General features: G+C 47.3%; 1 protein-coding gene across 16 annotated transcripts in view; it reads left to right on the top strand.

Annotated features, from left to right (window-relative positions):
• Positions 1 to 19,198, top strand: part of ADGRL3 (adhesion G protein-coupled receptor L3) — an 808,020-nt gene that overhangs the window by 284,550 nt on the left and 504,272 nt on the right. For all 16 annotated transcript variants that reach the window (XM_077346366.1, XM_077346369.1, XM_077346357.1 and 13 more), the window contains exon 3: positions 5,341 to 5,572. In XM_077346366.1, coding sequence (XP_077202481.1) covers positions 5,518 to 5,572 — 55 coding nt within the window. In that variant the 5' untranslated portion in view covers positions 5,341 to 5,517. The remainder of the gene's footprint in view (positions 1 to 5,340; positions 5,573 to 19,198) is intronic.

Below are 19,198 nucleotides of genomic sequence, written 5' to 3'. Positions count from 1 at the left end.
GAAAAGGATCGCCGCAGTCCAGCATAAAGTGAGAGGTCTGATTCTGACATCCCTTGGAGGATAACCAAGGCCGTCACTCTGCTGACACTTGAATGTGCAGGGAACGATCGGAGGCAGCCCACCGTCCTTGGACAGCCCCCCCCCCCTTGACTTTGTGATTTAACCTTAGTATGTGATAAGAAGGATTATGACTTCTCTCTAAGGCTTCGCCAGAGCAGTCAACAGCAATCAGTAGCTGGTGCTCTTAGGGGCTTGTGACACTGGCTGTCCCTTTGGGGAGCAGGTGCGGAGAGGAGGCCACGGAGGCCAGAAATGACGGGCGTTTCCCTTCCTGTCCTGGGATTCATGGCAGGCTGGAACCAAAAGGAACAGGTCGCTCGATCCCATCCCATGGAGTTCCGTCCTGGCCCCTCTTGGTGGAAGGAGCTCCCGGAGGAGACCAGGGTGTAAACTGCACAGAGCTTTTATTCCATCCCCAGGTCGATTCAGTCCCTGCCCTCTACACAGAATGCGATTTCCGTTTGGATTTTGGGCAATTTTAATTTTCCTTTTACAGCAAGAAGGATTGATCCGGAGTGACCCTACCTTTATTGAGCAATATCTTGGAGTGCTTTTAATGCTCAATATTTCAAGGCTGTTTTGAATCTGGGCTCTCCTCCGTGGTAGAGGACCCGTGATTGGCCACAGGTGGTCATGTGATAAATTTGCCTTAAAGGAGAAGCCCCTAATTTCTCTCAATGTCTGTCGGTCCTGGATTTTTTCTCCCTTCTGTGCCTTTTTCGATCCTCAAGAGGCTCCCTGCTTGGCTCCTCTTCCCCCCCCCCTTCAAGAAAATAAAGAATGAGGCTTGGCTCCCCCCCCCCTTCTGAACTACCCTAACCAAGCATCTGGTTGGGGCCACAGATCCCAATAACATCCAGTGGGCCTGCCCTAGAAATGCACCATGGACAATGTCCTCTGACAGGTACATTGGAAAACCACGGAGATATTGAGATTTTAATATTTTATCTGTTGTTTTAAGGTTTTAATATCCTTTTTATTTTGTAAATGTATATTGTACACCGCTCTGAGCCACATGGTAGGGCGGTATAGTAATAGTAATAGTAATGTAAAATAAACATTTAAAAGTCGGGGACACTTGGACCCTGCCAAGCTGGGCATCATGTTGCAAAGAGGAAGTGCCCCTTTCCTTCACCAGACAGACGGATGCCATGCAGTGCAATCCTGTGCTAGTCTAAGCCCACTGAAATAAAGCTGAGCCTAGAACGGCTCTGTATATTCTTGCCTGTTCTTGGCCGATGGAGCCAAGAGGCAGGTGGCCCCAATATCGGCCAAGTTCCCCAGACTCTATGGAGGAGCTGAATGTGTATTTTTATTCCTTATTTTATAATCATTTTATTTCAATCCACAGGTTTCATTGTAAACTCCTTTGTTAGCCGCCCCGAGACTTTGTGAGGGCGGGATACAAATTAAATAATAAATAAATAGAATGTTAGCTTGCTAGAGAAGTTTAAAAGTGGGATCAAACAGGGCTTAAGTGTATGGAAGGCTGACACGCCCACCTGCCGGAACATATCTTGGCAAAACAAAGTCATAAATATTTAAGCCTCTCCAGTTATCTCCTTCAGATGTTCCTTGCTGGTCCCCTTGCCCCTCTTAGGCCTGAATCTGGGATGGAGATGACTTTGATATTTGCTTTAGGATGCTTTGGGCTGATCCTGCGTTGAGCAGGCGGTTGGACTAGATGGCCTGTATGGCCCCTTCTAACTCTATGATTCTATGATTCTGTGATTCTCGTGGGAGATCTTTCCTTCCAGCTGGGTAATAGATTGTTCCCTTTTGTCCTGCTTGAATTCTCCCTGCCTCCTCTGGCATCGTTGGCCACTCTGTTGTGGCAAAACATCTGGAAGACAAATTGGGCGTGAAGGTGATAGCATTCCAGTGGTTTTCGCTCGATCATTGTCAGAGAGGGCTGGTTGCCGATGCCAAGTCAACCGTTTCAGTTTGTGTAAAATCAGGCAGGGAGCTCACCTGGTAACTAGAACAAGCCACGATGAACTTGGGACAACTGGACAACAAAACAAAATCAGAGCCCAGTGGCACCTTTAACTTATGACAACTGTGTGAGCTAGCTTGTTGTAGTGGTTAAGAGCGGCGGCCTCTTTTCTGGAGAATGGGATTTGATTCCCCACTCCTACATACACAGCCAGGTGGGTGACCTTGGGCAGTCACAGTTCTCTCAGAGCTCTCTCAGCTTCAGTCTGTTGTGGAGAAAGGAAGAGTAGGCGATTGTAAGCCACTCTGAGACTCCTTTGAGGAGTAAAAGGCAGGGGGGCCCCTTCCTTCCTCTCCTTGAGTCTGATTCTGAACCTCTAAGGACGTGCAAACATCTTTTTGCCTTGCCACTAACCTGCCTTTTCACTCTTATTTATTATATATTTATTTAGATATTTATGATATATATTTATTTATTTATGACTGGTGGTTGGGTGTCGGGGGTCCAAGAGGAAAAAGAAGAGCCTGTGGGAGAGAGAAACCTTGATCCCGGATCGTTCTCACTCACTGATTAAATGGGATCAGTCGGCAATGAAAACAAGAGAGGCAGAAACAGCAGTTAGATGGGTCATTCCAATCTCTGTGGGTTGGAAAATAATAATTTTTAAAAATTAAGTTGGCACTTTAAAGAATATAATTTTGTCACATCATTAATCCGCCTCCGTTCTCCCTAACCTTTCCTACAAATTAGCATCTAATTGGAAATGTTGATGCAGTGAAATAGATTGCAGAATCACCCTAACAGTCAACTGGCCACCCTCCACATGGGTAATGCAGTCCTCGCCAGGAGGCCCCTGGCAGACAAGGGAGGTGGCGTTGACTACCTGAGGGGGGGGGGAGGGATTCCTTACATCCCCAGAGTGAGATGTCTTTGTCAGTGACCCAATTGTGTGTGTGTGTGGGGGGGGACCTTTTGACAACATCCTAAATATGATCCAGAAGGGATGGATCACTGGGAGCCTCTGAAAGGTGGGAAGGAGGTGGGAGGTGGAGAAACCACACCTGTCCAGTCCCTGCGAGGGCTTAGAGCAGGGGTGGTTAAACTGTGGCCCTCCAGATGTCCATGGACTCCAATTCCCATGAGCCCCTGTGAAAGCTGGCAGGGGCTCATGGGAATTGTAGTGCATTGACATCTGGAGGGCCACAGTTTGCCCATCCCTGGCTTAGAGAATCCTAGATGGGGAGAATCTGATGGTGCCTACGAGTTCAGCAGGGATTGCTGCCACCAGAGGAGAAGGGGGTTCTTCTCCTTCTCATCCAGGGGGAAGCGGTTCGGTTCGGCCGTTGGGGAACGGAAACGGAGAGCGTGTTTGTCTGTCTGAACAGGTTTGTCAGATGAAGCACTCGGAAGTCAACTGGCCGGGCAGGGATATCACGCACACCCTGCAGCCTCTTGAGGGCAGCTCTGACAGCATTTTCGACATAATGGATATAATTATAGCCTTGCCATGTGTGATAGATACTGACAGCTCAGGACAGTCGCTCTTAGGGATCTGGACAGCCCTCTTGGCCTCAGTCAAGCGCATGGACCTTTGGGTCCCAACCCCACCCCCCCATCCCCTTGCTCATTCAAGCTCCCAGCACAAACATGTTGAAACTCCATGGTGCTGAACGGCAGTGGATGGCCAGGGACGTTAAGAGGGGCACAACACGCCCAGGGCCTACATGCACCGCCCTGGGAGGCCCCAACCCAGGACTGCCGGGACACGCTCCACCTCATTTGGGTCCCTTGTAAGAGGGAGGGAGGGAGGGAGCAAGCAGGTGCCTGCAGGGGCCCCCACATGGGTAGGCCTTTGGTTGTCCCTCCGTTCTGCCACACTCTTTCAGGGCACTCACACATGCCTTGCACCTGAAGAAGAAGAAGAGTTGGTTTTTATACCTTGCTTTTCACTACCCAAATGAGTCTCAAAGTGGCTTACAATGACATGCCCTTCCCCTCCCCACAACAGACACCCTGTGAAGTAGCTGAGACCGAGAGTGCTCTGACAGAACTGCTCTGTGAAAACAGCTCTAAGAGAACTGTGGCTTGCCCAAGGTCACCCAGCTGGCGGCATGTGGAGGAAGAGGGGGGAATCAAACCCAACTCTCCAGATTATCATGGAATTTTGTCCAATTTATTTTTACAACTTTACAATTCCACCACACGAAAAAAAGGATCCAGCAGCTTTGTAACATCTCCAACAATTTCCGTCTGTTTGCTTAGACATTTTACTTATAACCTATAACATTTTACTTATTACTTATGAGTCATATGGAAGGGCGGTATAGAAATTTGATATGGGAGGGGGGTATGGAAACTGGTCACCCCTGGCCCCAGAGAGGCTCACCTGGCCTCGACCAGGGCCAGGGCCTTTTCGGTCCTGGTCCCGACCTGGTGGAAGGAGCTCCTGGGAGAGCTGCCGGCATTCCTCCTGGCCTGCAAGACGGAGCTCTTCCAACACGACTGCGGTTGAGGCCGGGGGGCAAGGGAGATCAGGGCCCCCCAGAGGAGTGGCGGAAGTGAAGCTAATCAGCGCCCTCTTGCACCGTCCCCTCGAGGTGTTGAAGATTTGGGTTTTAGGCCAGGAGGGGGGGTTCACCACTTCATCTTGGTTTTATGGGGAGGATTGGTTTTATAGTGTTTTAATGGATCATATTGCGGGTTTTTATGGAGTGTTGTAACCTGCCTCGAGCCTCTGGGGGGAGGCGGGTAATAAATAAAATAACAACAACAATAATAATAGTAAATAATCCTAATAACTTTTTTCCGCTGCTGCTGGTCGCGACTGTCTTGAGATAGCTTGGAATAGCGGGCGGCCTGGAGGTTGGGAAGCCTGGCTGTTTGTGACCAGGATTCTCGACTTTTCCTGCTGTGTTGTCATAACAGTAAGGATCTGCCTGTGTTTCCTAAATAAATTAATGTGACTTGGAACACGTCATGGTGTGGCATTCTTCTGATTCTTTTGTGTGCGAGCGAGCACTTGAGGCCGCATTTGGGATGTGATCGCAGGGTTACCTGAGAAATAAATGGGATGGAACGGGAGACTTTAGGGGCAAAGCCGTTCTAATCAGGTATTTTGTTTGTGTCCTTTGGAATTTAAGGGGGGGGGTCCCAAATGTGGGTCTCCATAGCCCGGGACACGCGAAAGAAGAGGGTGCACCCGAGGCTATAGTAGGCAGGTGTGCAGGGCCCGTGGCCTCGTTAGGAGCCTCCTCTTGTGACCCGGAGTTGTGTCCTTTGCGTTCTTGAGTCAGCAGATCGCTGCAGGGATCCTGCCTAACCGTTCCCTTTCTGTTTCTTTCTAGGTCTTGAGTCGGGGACGTCAAGTGCGAGGCCTGTGGCCTGGGGGCTAGCCCCCTCCGCCTCGTAATTGGGATTAAAGCGGATCTCTCTGGGAGGATTATCTGCGGAGAGAGATTTTTTTGGCCATTTCTTTTGGAAACTTTCCTTGCTGAAGTGCCCTGAAGTCTTGGCCCACAGTCATGTGGCCTCCACAGCTGTTCTTCCTCACAATGCTCTTGGCGCCAACGATTCACGGTAGGTGGCAGGAAGGGGATGCACGATTTACCCCTCTCTCCTCCTTTCCTCCCCAGGGTGGTAGAAATCGGTCCCGCAATGATGCTTTGTTCTCCAGTGACTGTGCAGCTCCCATTAATTTGCCGCAAACCATACAGATAGTTCTAGCAATGAGGCATGCCACACTGTTTTAAACAGAAACAAAATGTGGAGGAACAAGGGCAGGATCCGTAAAGTTGCCAGCCATTGGCACGCTATCTTTGGCCAATGTGTAAAAGCAAAGAAATCAACATGCTTAAAGGCTCTGAGAAGTTGAGGGGTTGGTGACCATCGCGAACGGTTACTGGCTAGTGAGCCAAGCCCAGATTTGTGGTCTCCTGCACCAGCAGCCTGAGATCTCTTGGGAGGCTAACCTGTGTGCAGGCAATGGGCATTGTGTCCATTTCAGGAGCAATTCCACAGCGTTGTTGAGCTTGCCGGAATAGCCCGGTGAAGCCCAATCCGGTCAGATCCTTGACACAAAGCAGGGTTGGCCCCGGCTAGCACTTGGGGGAGTGACCCCCGAGGAATCCCGGGGTCATGATGTAGGGCAGGCAATGCATGTCTCTTGCCCAGCAGGCAGACAATCGTAGGATCTCCTGGCTACGTCACACACATGCCCCAGGATGAATAAATAAATGACAACTTCAAGGAAAGCCTTGAAGGTGCTCTGTAGAGAGTGGGCGGGGGATTACAGGAGTCCATCCCTGGAGATTTACGGATCCTGTGGGATTTCTCAGCACAGGAGGGATCGATTGAGCCATGTCGGCAGGGACTGTCTCTGTGGTCCGTTGAGATCTGCATTTGGCCCTGGCCTTCGAAGGGGAGGCGACAAAAAAAAATCAAGATCAGCAGACTGTTTAAAGTATTGAGTGAATTCACAAGTTCAGAACTATTAATGAGTTAATTTGCTAGTTCATTCACAAATCAGGAACAATGAACCCAGCTGAACTGGGACACAGGAATCGGAACACTGTCTAGCCCAGGGGTTGTCCACCTGTGGTCATCCAGATGTTCATGGACCTTTGGGGTTTCGTGACGGCCCTGGAAGGATTTTCCTATATGTGTGTGTGTTCACCATTTACCGGGTACTATGGCCACATTTGGTCATGTCGACCCCTCCTCCTAAAACGGCCAATGCTGGGCCTGGAGGGGGTGGGGAGGGGAGGGGCCCCATGTCCACAGCTGTGCTTCCCAACCCTATTCTGCACAGTTGTGCTCCGGGGGCTTCTCAGTGGTAAAAAAAGGCATGGCAGAGCCTTCCGCCCATTCTGAGGACTGTTCCGGGGCTTTCTCAACAGTAGAGGCTAATTTCCTGTCCCCAGCATTTCCCATCTGCTGTAATCAGGCTGATTGCAGGGTGCCTCTGCCTACCACAAGCATTCTTTACCATCCCCCTCCAATTCTCTGGCAGGGATAACAAGAGATCTCGATTTCTTTGATGAGAGCTTCACTTCTTCCTCTTCTACGTTTACACCCTGAAATTCTTGTTTGTTGTTTTAGGCGCTGCTGGGCTTGAATTTAGCTGTTTTAATTATATAATTAAATTTTTTATCTATTTATTTCCCTGTTTATGCGCTGTCCTTCCCCAGGGGGCTCAGGGCGGCTTTAAAGAGGCTTCTCTGTATCGCAGGGCAGGGAGCAAGAGGACAAACGAGGGACTCTCTGCTGCCGCCCAACTCCTGCCCTTTGATCAACCTGCAAGTGGGAGGAGCAACCAAGTCCAAGTGTTGTTTGTAGGGTGGTCTTTACAGGGGCAGTCAAACTGCGGCCCTCCTGATGTCCATGGACTACAATTCCCAGGAGCCCCTGCCAGCGTTCACTGGCAAGGGCTCATGGGAATTGCAGTCCATGGCCATCTGGAGGGCCGCAATTTGACCACCCCCACTTTAGCACTTGGAGGGAGACGGCAGGAATCCCTTGGTGATGGAGAAGGCTTTCATCAAGCGGTTTTCCCCCGGGAGGGGGGTGGGAGAGATTCAGCCTGAAAATTCATTGCGAGCACCAACAGTGGTCCACAGATAATGGAGAGAGGGGGTTGGGAACAGAGAGCAGTGTGGTGTGGGGGTTAAGAGCCTCCAGTCTGGAGCACTGGGTTTGACTCCTGATTCCCCCTCCACTGGAAGCCAACTCGGTGGCCCTAGGCCACTCGGAGCCCTTTCAGCTCCCCCTCCCTCACCGGGTGTCTGTTGTGGGGAGAGGAAGCGAAGGCCATTGTCAGCCGCTTTGAGGCTCCTTTGGGTAGTAAGAAGCGTATAAAACTAGCTGCTCTTCTTATCCTCTCTGTGTCAGAAAAGCTTTTCCATTCTGCCTGCATTACTGGGATCGGCTTTACCATTTGGCTCACAGTTGCCAGATGTGGCCAGCTGTGCTTTTATGAGTCCCTGGCTCAGCCCCTTTCTGGAAAGGGCAGGAATCTAGCCATGTCCCTGTTTGTGCAGAATGTTCCTAACTGGAAGGAATCCAGTTCTCCCATGGAGGTGACAATCTGTGCAGTGGTTTCAGCCATCAATGTTCAGTCTGTGGACATGGTTGGGATCCTTGGAGAGGTGATCTTTTCTTGATGTTGTCCCTCCTAGAACCACTCATGGAGGAGTCTGGGTGCAAGAAGTGATCCCTGCCTCTTTAAGGGCAACTTACCCAACTAGGTTAAGAGAGACTCTGGGGAGACTGTTATTCATGAAGCCCTCCTTTGATCCATCAGTTGATTTCCTATAGCTGGTTTTTATTCTATTTTTCAGCAAGGTGATCCATTCATGTTGGGTATGCAGTTTAGAGATTCCCGGGTGATACTGACTACTGAGATCTATTCCAGTTTGTTTTCTGTCTGGGTTTTGGAACATAGACACCCTGTTGGACCATCTTCTTCTAAAGGGTAGGCCCCAGAAGATGCAGTTTGGGTGTCATTGGCCCATTGCTTCACAGGATACAGCAAGATTCTATGTCTTATCCTATGACTTATTTAGCAGAATTTCTGTTTCCATCTTCTGTCTGTGGGCAAAGACATTTTTTGCTACATGTGGTGTTCCCTCAGTAATCCTGCCTCCTGACTAGTGTTTTCACTGTTGTTACTATGTCTGTATTTTAGCCCTGGTTTTAATTGGTTTGATGTCCTTTGTTGGGGGTGGTTTTAGAGGTTTTAAAATGTGTTTTATTGGGGATGTTTTAGAGCATAAGAGAAGCCATGTTGGACCAGACCGATGGCCCCTCCAGTCCAACGCTGTGCCACAGAGTGGCCCAAACCCAGGGGCCATCAGGAGGTCCACCAGCAGGGCCAGAACTCCAGAAGCCTTCCCACTCTTGCCTCTCAAGGACCAAGCACACTGAGCATCAGTGCCCCAGACCTAAGAGCATGAAAGAAGCCCTGTTGGATCAGGCCAATGGCCCATCCAGTCCAACACTTCTTGTCACATAGTGGCTAAAACCCAGGGGCCATCAGGAGGTCTACCAGTAGGACCAGAACTCCAGAAGCCCTCTCACTGGTCCCATGGAGCACCAAGAACACAGAGCATCCGAAATGCTTTTGTTCAGGAGTTTCGGACTGATTGTTATATCTCCTTCTCATCTTTTAGGGTTTATAATTTTGGTTTTAGTTTACTGGGTTTTATGGGATTCTATCAATTCTTGATGCTTTTAAGCAATTTTATTGTACTTCAGTGTGGGAAGATTTTTTTGAAAGCAGAAGAGAGATTCATATATGCTGGAAGAAAATAAAAGTCACCTTTCTACCAAACGCCCTTAATAAATCTGTTTTGGACTCTGTTTATATTGGTTCTATCCACCCAGTTAATCAAATTTATAAATGGAACGACAGTTTTGGATTCTGCAGATCTGAGAAATGCAAAACACATTCCATTTACAGAGCGCCACAAATATTCCCCGTAACCGTTCCGTAGCATGGCATGTTTATTTCTCGTCGGGCAAGCCGGCCCATCTGTTTAATCTCTCCATTTGCACTAGCTGTTTGCAAGTATTTTTAATCAGGCACGGATTGTGTTGTGTTGTTAGATGTCTTGTGTTCCAAAATGAGGTGTGGGGCTGACTCCCATCTTCTGTAATAAGAAATTTATTTCACCAGAATGTTTATGAGGGGGAAGAAAACTCCGTGGAAGCTGCAGAGGGAAGATGTTTCATTTCGACATTACCTTGATGGGGTTTGCCATGACAGGGGCACGAGTCCTTCAGCCAGCAGATGGGAAAGGTCAGTCCCGGTTCAGAGGCCGTCCTTGTGGCAAGGGCATGCTGTGAGTTTTCCATAACTTCAAGGCAATGGCTAGGCTCATGGACTCACATCACAATTCTTCCCACTTTGCAGCTATGAATGCTCAGAAAGTAAAATTGTGCGACTGCCTCTGTTTAACAAGCGGAGGGCAGGTTTTTAAATTATATGTAAATATTTTCCATGCCAGCGTAAGGAAAAACTATATTAATTGCCAAAGTGAGATTTATGATAAGCACGTTCCAGTCTGTGGAGATAGAACATTCTCTGGCGGGGAGGGAAGAGATTTTCCCCACTGGTTACAAATGAGAAACACCGGAGCATTTGTTTATTTGTTTGTTTATTAATTTGTTTATTTATTATATTTATTTCCATTGTTACATGTCTACAAAGGGCTATAGATAAACATTTTTTTTTAAAAAAAAGGATTGCAGAAATGTTATTGCTGATTGACCTCTTTGGTCACAACTCATGAATTGAATCAGTCAATCAATAGACTTCCTCAAGATGTCACAGTGAGGGGCGGTAGATAAACTGAATGAATGAATACAGGTCAGTTAAGCTGAACTGCTTAACTCCTATTTCTCCTCAGTCTTCTCTTGTGAGGGAAATAGTGATCAATGTGGAAAAAATGTAACACAACACGGGGGACGGGAATGGTGGCCTAGGATCACTGTTGGGGCAGTCCACAAACACCTGGTTTCTTTAAATGAAAGGGTCTTCTGGGCCAGATGAAGTACATCCGAGGGTATTAAAAGAACTTGCAGGTGTCATCTCTGAACCTCTGTCCATTCTTTTTGACACTTCTTGGAGAACAGGTGAGGTGCCAGATGATTGGAGGCGGGCAAATGTTGTCCCCATCTTCAAGAAAGGGTAAAAAGAGGATCCGGGTAACTATTGACCGGTCAGCTTGACATCTGTAGCTAGAAAAATTTTGGAACAAATCATCATACAGTCAGCAGCTGGAACAGAGAGCTGTGATTTCTAAAACTCAGCATGGGTTTTGCAAGAACAAATCATGTCAAACCAACCTTATCTCTTTTTTCGAGGAAGTGACTACCTTGCTGGATCACGGGAATGCTGTGGACATAGTTATCTGGATTTCAGGAAAGCTTTTGATAAGGTTCCACATGATATTCTTGTTGACAATTTGGTAAAATGCGGTATGGATCCTAATTCTGTCAGGTGGATTGATAACTGGTTGACAGATTGTACCCAACGGGTACTCGTTAATAGTTCAGCATCCTCTTGGAGAAGAGTGACAAGTGGAGTTCCCCAGGGATCTGTATCAAACAGAGTATCGTGTCCAGATCACGGGAGGTAATGGTACCACTTTACTCTGCTCTGGTTCAGCCTTGCTTGGAGTACTGTGTTTTGGGAATCCCAGTTGAAGAGGGATGTACACAAACTGGAGAATGTCCAGAGGAGGGCAACAAAGATGGTGAGGGGTTTGGAGACCAAGACGTATGAGGAAAGGTTGGGGGAGCTTGGTCTGTTTAGCCTGGAGAGGAGACGACTGAGAGGGGATCTGATAACAACCTTCAAATATTTAGAAGGCTGCCATATAGAGGATGGAGCAGAGTTGTTCTCTCTTGCCCAGAAAGACAGACCAGAACCAATGGGATGAAATTAATTCAAAAGAAATTCCGTCTAAACATCTGGAAGAAGTTCCTGACAGTTAAAGCGGTTTCTCAGTGGAACAGGCTTCCTTGGGAGGTGGTGGGTTCTCCTTCTTTGGAAGTTTTTAAGCAGAGGCTGGAGAGCCATCTGAGGGAGAGGCTGATTCTGTGGATGACCAGTTGGGATGTGCAATTGGTTAGTGGATGAGAAGTTGGGATGTGAGTGTCCTTCATGGTGCAGGGGGGTTGGACTAGATGACCCCGGAGGTCCCTTCCAACTCTATTATTCTATGATTCTATGATTCTAATCTCTGAATAAGAGAGCATGACTCTTGTGGAGACCACCCCATTCTCCCTTAGTTCTCCAGACATTCCCAGCCCTGTCTGCTGTTGCTGTGCTCACGCACCGTGCTCAGAGCTTCTTTCCTCGTTCAGTCGGGGTGACTGAGTGCCAGCAAAGGGTGACAGTTTTCTGGGCAGGTCACATGGGTGCTTCTAGACAATTGGGCTGGAGCTAGTTTCTCTCTAAGACAACTTGATAAGGGAAAAGAATTGGGGGGGGGTTCCCCCTGATTTTGTTCTGACCCACAAAGAACTGCCTTGAACTGAATGAGACCATTGATCCATAGAGGTCAGTAGCCAGGGGCTTGGATGGAGGTCTTTCATATCACCTGCTCCCTGGTCCTTCTAGTTGGAGGTGCTGGGCACTTAAACTGAGAGCATCTGCTTGTCATGCTGAAGGTCTGAAGAGACCTTCAGCATGCCAAGCAGATGCTCTCACCCTGAGCCACAACCTCGTCTGCTGATAGGTACGGCCCAGAAATGCACCCCAGAAACACTGGAGCTAATCAGAGGACATTTTCAACCAACTAATAGGGGCTGGGAGACAGATGGTGTGACAGAGGATGGGGTCATTGCACTTTCCTAGGTTAGAAGGCGCTCATAGTGTTGGGTGAGGCATCTCCCTCCCCAAAGCACAGCACATATATATGTTATCCGGAAACATCCACCTTTTTGGAGCCAGCTGGCCTTGCTGCAAACTTGCACAGGGGGTTCACTTTGCTCCCGTATCCTCCACTTCCAGCTCCTTTCTGCCACAGTCTTAAAGGCCCATACCAAGAATGAGATCTGCCCCATTTTTCCAGCCTCTGCCCACCAGGCACAGTGTCCCCACAGCCCTAGCAACACTCATTTATGGCCAAGAGCAGCTAAGATCCCTAATAGAATTAGCTAGCCAGTCCACAGCAGGTCTGGGAACCAGATGATATGTCCAAGGATGTAGGGAGGACTGGGGTTCAAGGTCCACAGGCAAGGCGGTATTAGGAAAGATCTCTTTTTGAAAATAAATGCAATTTTAGTAACAAGGCACAGACAACCCTCTGTTTTACCAAGAGACTTGGAGTATAGTGTTGGTTGCAAAAGTGGCTCCCACAGACTTTCTCTGCCCACATGTTTGCTTTTATCAGCTTAATTATTGAAACTCAAGTCTTCTTTATTCATTGAGTCCTTGGTGCTGCATCAATTTGATACATTAATTCATTCAGCCAAAACTGAGCGGTGTTCTACTAATAGCCTTATTCTCCTGCACCTTTGCTGAACTGTTGATCCTATTTTTTGTCTCCACCATTCTGCTGTCTCAGGAGAACTCTGAGGTGAGAGACAAACTGGTTTCTGACCCTTTGTCCCCTGCCAGAAACAACAGCCCTTGTCCCCTGGAGCTTCTTCTGCTGGTTCTGACTTTAAATCCAGCTTCTCAGGTGGTCATTCCACTGGAGTAGCACCTGATTCCTCCACCTCCTCAGCCTCAGAGGAAGGGGCAACTGTTAGGTACACAACTCAGACCTCCCACAGGAGCTGCCTGGCCCTTCTCGGCCCCTTCCTGGGCTTAGCCTCATCCTTCCCGCATTTAATATATGTTATGGAACCTGGAACGTCACATCCATGAATCAAGGCAAGCTGGACGTGGTTAAACAAGAGATGACAAGACTGAACATCGACATTTTAGGAATCAGTGAACTAAAATGGACAGGAATGGGTGAATTTAATTCAGATGACCATCAGGTATACTACTGTGGACAAGAATCTCACAGAAGAAATGGAGTAGCCTTCATAATCAATAAGAGAGTAGGAAAAGCAGTCTTGGGATACAATCCCCAAAATGACAGAATGATCTCAGTTCGAATCCAAGGCAAAGCATTCAACATCACAGTAATCCAGGTCTATGCCCCAACCACTGTTGCTGAAGAGGATGAAGTTGACCAGTTCTATGAAGCCCTACAACACCTTCTAGAAGCAACGCCAAAAAATGATGTGTTTATCATCATGGGGGATTGGAATGCTAAAGTAGGAAGCCAAAAGATAACCGGGATAACAGGCAAGTTTGGCCTTGGAGTACAAAATGAAGCAGGACACAGGCTGGTAGAATTTTGTCAAGAGAATACAATGGTCATAGCAAACACTCTTTTCCAACAACCCAAGAGACGACTCTACACATGGACATCACCAGACGGTCAACACAGAAATCAGATTGACTCTGTGCTCTGCAGCCAAAGATGGAGACGTTCTATCCAGTCAGTAAAAACAACTGATTGTGGTTCAGATCATCAGCTTCTTGTTGCAAAATTTAGGCTTAAATTGAAGAAAGTAGGGAAAAGCACTAGGCCACTCAGATATGAACTAAATCATATCCCTGACAAGTATACAGTAGAGATGACAAATAGATTTAAGGAATTAGATCTGATAGACAGAGTGCCTGAAGAACTATGGACGGAGGTTCGCAACATTGTACAAGAGGTAGCAACTAAAAACATCCCAAAGAAAAAGAAATGCAAGAAATCAAAATGGCTGTCTGAGGAAGCTTTACAAATAGGAGAGAAGGGAAGTGAAAGGCAAGGGAGAAAGAGAAAGATACACCCAATTGAATGCAGAATTCCAGAGAAAAGCTAGAAGAGATAAGAATGCCTTCTTAAATGAACAGTGCAAACAAATAGAAGAAAACAATAGAATGGAGAGGACCAGAGATCTTTTCAAGAAAATTGGAGATATGAAGACAACGTTTCATGCAAAGATGGGTATGATAACAGATCAAAATGGTAGGGACCTCACAGAAGCAGAAGAGATCAAACAAAGGTGGCAAAATTATACAGAAGAACTATACAAGAGTGAGCTTAATATCCCTGATAACCACGATGGGGTAGTTACTAACCTGGAGTCAGACATCCTGGAATGTGAAGTCAAATGGGCCTTAGGAAGTCTGAGCAACAATAAAGATAGTGGTGGTGATAGCATTCCAGTTGAACTATTCAAAATCTTAAAAGACGATGCAGTAAAAGTGCTACACTCAATATGCCAGCAAATTTGATAAACTCAACAATGGCCACAGGATTGGAATAGGTCAGTTTACATTCCAATCCCAAAGAAGGGCAATACCAAAGAATGTTCAAACTACCGCACTATTGCACTCATTTCTCATGCTAGCAAAGTTATGCTCAAAATTTTACAAGCTAGGCTCCAGCAATATGTGGACCGAGAACTTCCAGAAGTACAGGCAGGATTTCGAAGAGACAGAGGAACTAGAGATCAAATTGCCAACATACGCTGGATCATGGAGAAAGCTAGGGAGTTCCAGAAGAACGTCTACTTCTGCTTCATTGACTATGCTAAAGCCTTCGATTGTGTGGAGCAATTGTGGCAAGTTCTTAAAGAGATGGGAATACCAGAGCATCTTATTTGTCTCTTGAGAAACTTATATGCAGGTCAAGAAACAACAGTGAGAACCGAACATGGAATCACTGATTGGTTCAAAATTGAGAAAGGAGTTTGGCAAGGCTGTATACTGTTGCCTTGATTATTTAACTTGTACGCAGAGCACATCATAAGAAGAGTCACAAATTGGGATCAAGATTGCAGCGAGAAATATCAACAACCTCAGATATGCAGATGATACCACTCTAATGGCAGAAACTAAAGAGGAACTAAAGAACCTGTTGATGCTGGTGAAGGAGGAGAGTACAAAAGTTGGCTTGAAACTCAACATCAAGAAAACGAAGATCATGGCATCCGGCCCTCTCAATTCCTGGCAAATAGATGGGGAAGAAATTGAGATAGTGATAGATTTTATTTTCCTGGGCTCCAAGATCACTGCAGATGGGGACTGCAGCAAAGAAATTAAAAGACGCTTGCTCCTGGGGAGGAAAGCTATGGCAAATCTAGACAGCATCCTAAAAAGCAGAGCCATTACCCTGCCAACAAAAGTGCGTTTAGTCAAGGCTATGGTCTTCCCAGTTGCAATGTATGGCTGCGAAAGTTGGACCATAAGGAAGGCCGAGCGTCAAAGAATTGAGGCTTTTGAACTCTGGTGCTGGAGAAGACTTTTGCGAGTCCCTTGGACTGCAAGGCGAACAAACCAGTCAGTCCTAGAGGAGATCAGCCCTGACTGCTCCTTAGAAGACCAGATCCTGAAGATGAAACTCAAATACTTTGGCCACCTCATGAGAAGGAAGGACTCCCTGGAGAAGAGCCTAATGCTGGGAGCGATGGAGGGCAAAAGAAGAAGGGGACCACAGAGAATGAGGTGGCTGGATGGAGTCACTGAAGCAGTCGGTGCAAACTTAAATGGACTCTGGGGAATGGTAGAGGACAGGAAGGCCTGGAGGGTCATTGTCCATGGGGTCGCGATGGGTCGGACACGACTTCGCACCTAACAACAACAATGAACCTGCCTCGGGGAGTGTGACAATAGACATCCCACAGCTCCTGAAAAGTGTTAATGTTTGTTTCTTTCTGCATAAACTTTGTTCCTTTTTAAAAAGCTACCCACCCATCTTCTGTCTGTCAGTTTTACCTCAGCTGTTCATACAAGGTTGTGTGGGTTTGTACTTGATTCTGTCTGCTGACAAGTCCCACTGGGAAGCCCAGTACCGTGGAATAGCCCAGTACTTGTATTTGATATTTAAGGATAGACACCATTTGCCCAGGCATGTGCACCTCCTGTGAGCAACAAAGATGTAACTCTGGCACATTTCCAGCTGATAGAATTGCTTCATGAAATGTGAAGCCTGCTCAGAGAGCATTTCGTCCCCCACCCCCCCTTTTCCAAAACAGAGATAATTTCTGTGTTTTGGGAAAAGTGCCTCAGTGTCCTGTGGGAAGTGTGACACAAGTGTTAATTTCCCCGTGAAAATCTTTTTTGAAAATTGGACCGCACGTATGCGCTTCAGTGGCCAAAAAGCATGCTCCATTTCATTTCTGCTTTCTGCGTCCCCAGTGAGAGGCGGTTGCTCATTGTCTTGCTGGATGGGGGAGGTGAGAGGTTCATGGCGCACCGCTCAGGGTCATCCGTGCCAATTAGGTTTGTTAATGCGGTGCATCAGATTTGCATACTTAATGCCTGAGGCTTGCATAATAGGGAAATTATGCTGACTGGAGCTGAGAATATTTGCTAGGGCAACCCTAGAAAAAGGTTGAGGATGTGTAAAAACAAAACAAAACAGGTTGTGGTGGTTAAGGACTTAAGAGCAGACATGTCAAATCTGTCTGACTCTTTGTTTCCCGGAGTGGCCAGCTAAGGTTGTGTGATCTGGCTGCCCAAGCAGACCTTCCTGCCCGTAGCAGCCAGAGGCAGGAACAGCTGTTTGGGCAGCCAGATCGCACAACCCTAGCTGGCCACCTGGTGCTGGGCGTGGTGAGACCAAAGCCTCACCTACTGCCGTTGCCCCCCAGCACTGGCATTACCACCTCTGCACAGGGGGCTTCCATTTTACCAGTGGCCAATCGATGGCCATCAGTTGGCCTCACCTCCATTCAAGTGCCTTGGTTGAAGGTCAGAAAAACGCCCCTTCTGTGGCCACCGAGGCAAGTTCCACACGTTACTCACTCTCTGAGCGAAGAAGTAAGACAACTGAACTGCATTCACATATTCACTCATTATGCAAGTGAAGAATATTAACTGTTAGGTGACCTATCCGTTTGTTTACATCCCCTGCTGACTACAGCAGAGAAGCTAGAGTGGGATCCCCGAAAACATTTCAAGACCTGATTGACAGCTGTTTCTGCAGTTGAAGTCAAAGTTGATCTGTGAGAAAGCAAAATGGAGCGCCTTGAGTCCTTGCACCTTAAAAAGGAAGGGTGTGGCCTCAGATACCTGGAAGATCAGACCTTAATATGGATCCTTCACCTACAACAGGGGTAGTCAAACTGCGGCCCTCCAGATGTCCATGGACTACAATTCCCAGAAGCCCCTGCCAGCATTTGCTGGCAGGGGCTTCTGGGAATTGTAGTCCATGGACATCTGGAGGGCCGCAGTTTGACTACCCCTGACCTACAACATGATCAAAGAAGAAGAGGAGGAGTTGGTTTTTATACCTCGTTTTTCACTGCTCAAAGAAGTCTCAAAGTAGCTTACAATTGCCTTCCATTCCTCTTCCCGCAACAGAGAAGAATCCACCTCAAGAGCCCCTTTAGCGCCATTCACAGGTCCTTCCCGCAGAGGGTGGTACCAGCAGAAGTGCCAGCAGGACACATTGTGCCCATGGGTGCCAGGCTGGGGAATGTGGGGCGCTGGAGATTTACTGTTGTTTAAAGTAAGTTTACATAGTATGGATTTTAGGGTCAAACCTAATGTAGGTGATTTTTTTTTATCGTGTGTGGTTTTTCTGATGGACCAACACAACTGTTTGTAGGGGCTTCTAATCTGGTGAGTCAGGTTTGTTTCCCCACTCCTCTACATGCAGCCAGCTGGGAAGGTGAACGTAAGCCGCTTTGAGTCTCCTTCAGATAGAGAAAAGCGGCATATAAGAACCAGCTATTCTTCTTCAGTAATCTCAGGGCTCTCTCAGCCTCACCCACCTCGCAGGGTGTCTGTTGTGGGGAGAGGAAGGGAAGGCGACTGTAAGCCGCTTTGAGACTCCTTTGGGTAGAGAAAAGCAGCATATAGAAACTAACTCTTCTTCTTCTTCAGTAATCTCATGGCTCTCTCAGCCTCCCCTCCCTCACAGGGTGTCTGTTGTGGGGAGAGGAAAGGGAAGGCGAATGTAAGCCGCTTTGAGACTCCTTTGGGAAGAGAAAAGCGGCATATAAGAACCAACTCTTCTTCTTCTTCAGTAATCTCAGGGCTCTCTCAGCCTCACCTCCCTCACAGGGTGTCTGTTGTGGGGAGAGGAAAGGGAAGGCGATTGGAAGCCGCTTTGAGACTTCTTTGGACAGTGAAAAGTGGGATATAAGAACCAACTCTTCTTCTTTGTCCTCCTCCTCCTTTTGGAAACCACATGTAATGTCTGTAGTTGTGGCCATTTTGCTTGTTTAAAACCAATATTTATTACCCCCAAAAAGCCCAATAAGTCCTATATTACAAGACAGGCTAGGACAAAGTATTCCAGAAAGGCCAATGTGATTACCACTATATTCAGATTAAAACTGCTAAAGCTGGATAAACTTCACAGTGATGCTTATACTGAAACAGCCTCTGTAGCTGGGAACAACAATGGATTGGGTGAATTTATAACTAATCTTACAAGCAAGACAAGAGAAAGATAACCTGCATGTAGCATTGATCTGGACCAGAGAGAATAACAAATCTTGTCTATATTGCTCAGCAGAACAGCTTTTGAGATTGTCTTTGAGGAAGATATAATGCTCTGGGGGCATCATATATAGGGAATAGTATAAAAGAGATGTAAAGAGATGAAGAACTGCCAGTAGAGAAAAGGCAAAGCAGAAATTACCCATCAGCTTTTTTCTCTAACAGTCCCCTGACACCCACCCAAATGCAAT

Source organism: Paroedura picta, chromosome 7, assembly GCF_049243985.1.
Source record: "Paroedura picta isolate Pp20150507F chromosome 7, Ppicta_v3.0, whole genome shotgun sequence".
In the NCBI taxonomy this organism is placed as follows: Eukaryota; Metazoa; Chordata; class Lepidosauria; order Squamata; family Gekkonidae; genus Paroedura; species Paroedura picta.
This window is presented reverse-complemented; position numbering and strand designations above follow the sequence as displayed.